Source organism: Astyanax mexicanus, chromosome 11 (genome assembly GCF_023375975.1).
Source record: "Astyanax mexicanus isolate ESR-SI-001 chromosome 11, AstMex3_surface, whole genome shotgun sequence".
Lineage (NCBI taxonomy): Eukaryota > Metazoa > Chordata > Actinopteri > Characiformes > Acestrorhamphidae > Astyanax > Astyanax mexicanus.
The window spans coordinates 4,436,878-4,444,502 of NC_064418.1; the positions used below are offsets into that span (position 1 = coordinate 4,436,878).

At 36.7% G+C, this 7,625-nt stretch overlaps 1 protein-coding gene across 1 annotated transcript; it reads left to right on the forward strand.

Annotated features, from left to right (window-relative positions):
* Window positions 1–945: 945 nt before the first annotated feature.
* On the forward strand, window positions 946–7,146 carry si:ch211-184m13.4 (7tmA_EBI2 domain-containing protein). Its single transcript, XM_007227778.4, has 3 exons — window positions 946–1,216; window positions 2,102–2,273; window positions 3,716–7,146. The coding sequence occupies exon 3, from the start codon at window positions 3,720–3,722 to the stop codon at window positions 4,749–4,751; it is 1,032 nt and encodes a 343-aa protein (XP_007227840.1). The 5' UTR covers window positions 946–1,216; window positions 2,102–2,273; window positions 3,716–3,719; the 3' UTR covers window positions 4,752–7,146.
* The last annotated feature ends 479 nt before the right edge of the window (window positions 7,147–7,625 follow it).

The window sequence follows — 7,625 nt, forward strand, 5'->3', positions numbered from 1 at the left end:
TATATCAGCAGTTTAGCTCAAATAAATGGACTATATTTGATAGCTGGGTCAGATCGAGACCAGATCACGTTCTCACCACAAGTGAACCGCTTCAGAGCTCTTTTGGAACCGAAACGAGATCACCTTCTCTAGTTCCGGTTCTTTTAACCGGACCAAATAGTTCTGGAGTGAAGTGTGGTTCGATTGAGCAGGTGTGAAAACAGTAATCACACTCGGGAGTGGATCAAAAGAACCAAAACAAAAAGCTATTAAATATAGTCCATTTATGTGAGCTAAACTGCTGATAAGGTGCAGTTTAAACTGATAAATATTAGCCAGATAATGCTAATTACCACAGCTATGAACAAACACTGTGTCCATGCTGTTTACATGCGCGGTCTGTGCTGCGTTCACTGTTTCACAGCCGTATCACTCTATGGTTTACTATGTATACAACTGCGCTGCACGACAAAACACCAAACACTATGTTTGAAAGCGTTTCTGCGTTCAGTTTTGTGTTAAAGATATACAGATATATGATCTGGAACACATATTAACTTTTTTTGGATATATATATATATATACATTTACTCCCACGGCAGACAGCTCTGACCAATCAGAGGACACAGCCTGCTCATGTGGTTTATTGGTGCGTATATTTCAGTGAGTTTAGGTTTATGCCTGTGTGAAAACAAACCAAACAGAGGGAGAAAACTCTCCAAACTCTCTAAACAAACTAATCAACTTATTCGGACCAAAGAAACAAACTACAGGTGTGAAAACCCCCTAAAGTAACACCTTGGCGGCATTAGTTTCACAGATAAACAGTGAGTGCTGCAGATATGACTGTGACGATAGCATGTCTGACATTTACCCAGGGTCTCCCCCTATGACTATCTTTCGTAAGCTAATCCAGCCAAAAGAAATGAGCCAAATCAAACTGGAACTCAAACTGCTATTATCTGCAACTCCTCTGTATTTCATCGATTGCACATTCTGAGAAAAAGAGAAAAAAGAAAAAGAGCTGAAGAGCTGATAGAAAGTCTCTGTGCCAGGTTTAGTGGTTCATCTCCAGTCAGCAGAGTAGGTGGTGTGGTCTTCTTTCATTACAACTCAACTCAAAGACTGACACCACCAGCATCTCACACTCACTCTTCTTTAAAGGTACACAGAGAGAGAGAGAGGATCTTCTGGAGATGCTCTGATGGGTCCATCTACTTAATAGCCTGAGTAAACTGTGAGTAATTTGAATTATTCCATTTTTTCCAGCTTTTTTTGTAGATTTTTTGTTCTGTATAAAAGGAATATAAAGGCATCTACAGTACCAATAAACGCTTGGACACACCTCTTCTCATTCAAAAAGACGTGTGTTTTATTTTTATGATTCTTTTGGTACCACTTTAAAATAAGACTACCTTTATAAAGGATTTATAAATGGTTTACAATTAGTTTATTAATGGTTACTAATTTGGTTGTAAATGCCTTAAAAATCATTAATAATCAGTTATAACACACATACGTAGAAAGGGCAACAATATAGATGGCTGTGGGTTCACTATTTGACAAACAACAGGTCATTGTTGCCTTTTCTATGTATGAGTTATAACTGATTATTAATGATTTTTAAGGCATTTACAACCTAATAAGTAACCATTAATAAACTAATTGTAAACCATTTATAAACCCTTTATAAAGGTAGTCTTATTTTAAAGTGGTACCGACTTTTTTTTACAATGTGCATTAAATATTAAAGACTATATACTATATTCTAAAGCTAAACAAGAATACATACTGAATTATACTGTAGAAAAAATGTTAAACAAACCAGAATGTGTTATGACCAGTTTTATATTTAGATTTTTATTTTAATCTCAGTGTCTTCATGAGGGAGAGTCACCTTGAATAGTTTTTCTCAGCTTTTCCCACAAGATGTGAAGCTCCAGCTCATCCAGAATCACCATCTCAGTTTATATCAGGTTTAGATCAGGGGATTAATGTGCAGGAATAACACTTTGTTTACTGTTTACTGTTTACTGTTTATACATCATAATCACTCTATCAATCACACTAACAACCCCCCCCCCCGCCTCTTTTACTTTCTTTTTTTTTCATTCACCTTCAGTAAGTAAAGGTGGGGTTTGCTTCTGTCACTGTGCTGAACTCAACTCAACTCAAGACTGAGACCAGCATATCTTCACAACGCTCAACTTCACTCAACTCACTTCAACTCAAAGCAAAGGGAGGATCAGCTGGTGATGCTCTGTTGGGTCCATCTGCTTCACTGATTGAATTAAGTAAGTAATTTGAATGATTATTTCAGTTTTTAATCTGTTTTTTAAAGGTTTCTTAGGAAATTGTATACAGTATTTCATTCTATATAGACCAGCGACTTTCCGATGAATCATTTTAATGCATAAATGGTTAAACTGTTCTTCATATATAACATACAGTATATGTATATATTGATGCTGTCCAATGAAAAACCAGTCAAATCTAAATTTCTGATTACTTTTTAAGAGTTTTTGCTTCAAAATTAGATTTCTTGATGAATGGACCAATTAGAAATTAGAATCCAGAATGAGCTTAAATCAACGCTTTTTTTATTGATTCCATTGAAAATTAAAAGAAAAGCTTATATCCCTCTCCTATATACACTTTTTTTAAATGACAATGGTTCTAGAAACCATGGAAAAAGGTTTACCTACTGTTTTAATGCACACCAAAGAACCTTAATGAGCATGATCCATAGAATGTATGATGACCAAACAAAAAAGTCTTCTTAGAAGTCAACCTTTCTACACTGAGCCATATATACTGACTTTTAAGTGACTTATTTTAATTCACACATTAAATAATATAAGTTAAACAGCATGTACTAAGAAAAGTTTGTAGCTTGTTGATGTATAAATTGGTACCATATACACTGTACACTGTATTATACACTTAAAACTGAAAATTTGATGCTTTAAGATTGTTTAGTTATCTCAAAAAACTTTTTTTGTCATTTGTCATTCTTATAGTGCTTGTTCACACAGTGCTGATTATTTTGTGCTTCATGCAAAAAAAAAGGAATTATCAGAATGCAAAATCTTCCTCAAAAACTTGACTAAAACAATAAAAAAAATGATGTATTAGGCTCTCTAATCTCTAATCTCTTGGTTTAGGCATACTTGGTTTAGCTAACTTAAACTGTTTACTCAACCAGTAAAAATCTCTCTCTTATTTTTACATAATATATAAGCTTGCAATAAAGCAAATGTGACCAGCTGGTTTCAGCCAGCATATAGTCTATATCGTTGCTGTCCAATAAAAAAACATGTATCTCCAAAACAGCAACTTTACAGGAGAAAGATAAAACCTTCTTAACTTTCAGTGAAAGTCAATATAAAAAGTCATTTTGTAGATCTTATATTGTTCCTTTCTTCACAAAATTTTTGACAAAGTTTAAGGGTCAGTTTGTTCAATTTATGTGGAAAGTAAAAATTGTCAAAAATTGAGATACTTATTTTTCCTCAGACAGGTGCCCAATATGCAAAGGGAAAGGTTTAGGTTTTCCTTAAAAATGGCTCTAGACCAACTTTAACAACACATTTAGGTTGCTGATGCAGTTCATTTACTTAACAATAGTCAATTATGTTGGTTCACCAGTTGTTTCAAATCAAAGAAACCCATTTGATGTTCCATTTGATTGCTCACCTGACCAACCCAACTTTTCGTTTTTTTTCTTATCTTTTAGGACAATGGAAACTCAAGCTCCTCTGAATGTTTCTTCATTTTTTTCAAAAGAAAATGTCTCAGATCATTCCTGCAATGTGTTCATGTTCAAGGACGCGGCTCAGGTTCTCTTTCCCATCTTTTACATCACTCTACTTGTGATCAGTGTCTCAGGCAACAGCCTGGTCCTGTACATCACCTGCCAGAGGAAGCAGAAGTTCAACTCCACGTCTTTGTACCTGATCAACCTGGCCATCTCAGACACGCTCTTCACCCTGGCTCTGCCTGGCAGGATCACCTACTACATCCGTGGATTCGACTGGCCCTTTGGAGACCTTCTCTGCAGACTGACTGCCGTCATCTTCTTCGCCAACACCTACGCCGGCATCGCTTTCATGACCTGCATCAGCGTCGACCGCTACTTGGCAATGGTGCACCCACACAGGTGCCTGACGCTGAGAAAAATCAAAACTGTGCGTGGTGTCTGCGCTCTGGTCTGGGCCATCATCGTTTTGGAGACGTCTCCTCTGCTTTTCAGGAACATGATGAAGGACTGGGAAAATCAGCGCACGTGCATGGAGTACTCCAGTCTGGACGCGTCTCCAAAGATGCCCTACATGCTTCTGTTCGCCTGCGCCATTGGGTTCTGCGTTCCCCTGGGAGTCATCATGGGCTGCTACAGCAAGATCAACTCCAAGCTTTCGAGAATGGCCAAGGAAAACCCAATGACCGGCAGGTCGGGAAAGAGTCAGCGAGCCAAGAACGTGATCCTGCTGATCCTGCTGAGCTTCGTCGTGTGCTTCGGACCCTACCATTTCAACATCATACAGTTCATGGTGCGCAGGCTTCTTCGAGAACCTTCCTGCGAGGAGAAGAAGGCCTTCAAAATGTCCCTGCAGGTCACAGTGTCAATGATGAACCTCAACTGCTGCCTGGATCCGGTTATCTACTTCTTCGCCATTAAGACGTACAAGCAGAGGGTGATGAGCCTCTTTAAGGGCTACATTCCATCGCTTTCCTCCAAAAGCATGCCGGAAAACAGCAGCAGCAACACCTGAAGAATCACCCAGTTCGTAATAAATCAGTCTTTTAATCAGCATTTATGAGCAGCAAGCAGACATACTTGGACTGTCAAACTGTAAGCCAAGCATGGCGTGACAAATCCTCAAATCCTTGGGTGCAAAAAAGGTTTAGTATAGTTCACCCCAAATGAACATGGACACACGAGTGTAAATAAATGTGGTTTGGTTGAGTGTGTTAATAACACAAACTCTTTTTACAAAACCATTTTGCAAAACTGACATCTGTTTTATATATTTACAGTACATACAGCTTTGGAAACAAATAAGAAATGACTTCACTTCAGTTTCTGAATCAGTTTTTCTGCTTTTGCAACAGTTTTTATAGGTATACATTTGAGTTAAATGAACATAAAAAATATTGTCATTTACAGCATTTATTTGTAGAAGATAAGAAATGGCTGAAATAACAAAAAAGATGCAGAGCTACTTTCAGACCTCAAATAATGTGAAGAAAACAAGTTCATATTGATCAGAAATTTTCATTGATCAGTTTCATGCATCTTGGCATCATGTTCTCCTCCACCAGTCTTACACACTGCTTTTGGATAACTTCATGCTGTACACTCCTGGTGCACAAATTCAAACAGTTCAGCTTAAACAGTTTGATGGCTTGTGATCATCCAACTTCCTCTTGATTATATTCCAGAGGTTTTCATTTTGGTAAAATCAAAGAACTCATCATTTTTAAGTGGTCTCTTATTTTTTTTCCAGAGCTGTATATATTTCATAGCGTTGTCTCATTTTTAGTTCTTAACTGCTGTTAATGTTTCCTGTTTTTGTCACCTAATAGTGAAACTGTGATGTTTGACTGATTACCAAGATGAGCTGGTGAAGGAGACAGTGGTATGCAGTGGTTTACACAGATTTTACACACCTCTCTGCAGGTTATCTTGTAACAATCTATTCAGGAAATTGCTGCATACATACAGACTTGCAGATCAGGGCATTGAGCAAGTGAACAAACACATAGAATACATGTTTAAAAGTTTAGGGTAAAAAGTTAGAAACGTTCAACTTACATTCAACTAAGAATGAATTAAATTGAATTTAATTTATTTGGACATTTAGTGGAATGTTCATACAACAGTACATTTGCATGAAATGAAGAAATAGTAACAACACCTCAACCCAAAATTCCATATTTGACTTATTAAAAATTGATATAATAGTCAAATATTCACACATTTTAGAAAATCACATAAAAAAAAAGTTTATATACTATGCTATATACAGGGGTTGTACAATGAAACTGAAACACCTGTTGTCACTTTAGTGTGGGAGGTTTCATGGGTAAATTGGAGCAACCTAGTGTCCAATCTTCATTAAATGCACATTGCACCAGTAAGAGCAGAGAGTGAAGATTCAATTAGCAGGGTAAGAGCACAAAATATTGCAATGCACACAACATTATGGGTGACATACCAGAGTTCAAAAGAGGACAAATTGTTGGTGCACGTCTTGCTGGAGCATCTGTGACCAAGACAGCAAGTCTTTGTGATGCATCAAGAGCCACGGTATCCAGGGTAATGTCAGCATACCACCAAGTAGGACCAACCACATCCAACAGGATTAACTGTGGACGCTGTAAGAGGAAGCTGTCTGAAAGGGATGTTCGGGTGCTAACCCGGATTGTATCCTAAAAACATAAAACCACGGCGGATCAAATCACGGCAGAATTCAATGTGCACCTCAACTCTCCTGTTTCCACCAGAACTGTCCGTTGGGACAATACATTATTGTGCTTTAAAACCAGGTCTTTCATTTTCATTGTCCAACCCCTGTATACAGTATATAGCAAGACATGTATAATCCTGTAATTAAACATAAACTGAGAAGAAATGAGCTGTAAATGGTGCTGGTTTTGTATGTATTTGTGTCTCTTGAGCTCTTAGTCTTTTAGTATTGATATTTTTGTGATTGTATAATTTTGTATAAACTCTGAAGTGTGTGAAGATCAGCGCTGATAAGAGCTGTGGGTAGGAAATGTGGTGTAAGGCGTGAAAAGGAAACAAAAAAAACAAAGTGGAACAATACCTCCATTCTTCACCCACCAAGTTTTCATAAGACTTTCAGTAATTGTAATGAACATTTTTAGATCTCATGACTGTTATTTTCCTACCTGTTCCACATTACTTGGCAACAATGTGAATGACTTGGCTTATATTAGTAAATGTAAGCAAATCCACTGGCTTATATAAACTTAGATTCTGGCTTATATGAGTGGCTGTCTGTAAGACAAGTTACTGTGGTTCTTACTGTACTATTTCTTATGTTTCTTAGGAGATTGCTGTACATTTTTTACATTTTAAGGAAAATATATGTTTGTTTTCCAAATTTCTATCTCTTTCATCGTTTCTCTCAAAAGAAATTAAATAAAGCTTTAAAAGTGAAGACCGAGTTTACTTATTTAACAGAGCATTGTTGACTGGTTATATTCTAGACTGTAAATATTACTATACTGGACAAACCACTGGTTGATGTGTCATACTATACAGAGGAAATTGGTGCTGTCCAATGAAAAACAAGTATATCCATTTTTTTATCGATTTTTTGTTTACTAGATAACTTAAACAGACAAACTATGACTGTCTCTTACACTGTGCCAAAAGTTAGTGATGAACGGACCTCTAGAAGTACTTATAAATGACCTAAAATTAATTGTTTTTACATTGATTTCCATTGAAAGTTTAGAAGGTTTTTTCTCTCTCCTGTAAAGCTGCTGTTTGGAGATACTTGCTTTTCATTGGACAGCAATGATATGGAAAACTCTCCCTTTTTTAACTCTACATAGAATTTTGGATATTTAATGGAGAACTCACATACAGATTTTTTTTCCAGTTTCTCCAAACA

Coding starts and splice junctions, on each gene's coding strand:
- si:ch211-184m13.4 (XM_007227778.4), top strand. CDS start 3,720: ATGGAAACTCAAGCTCCTCTGAATGTTTCTTCATTTTTTTCAAAAGAA.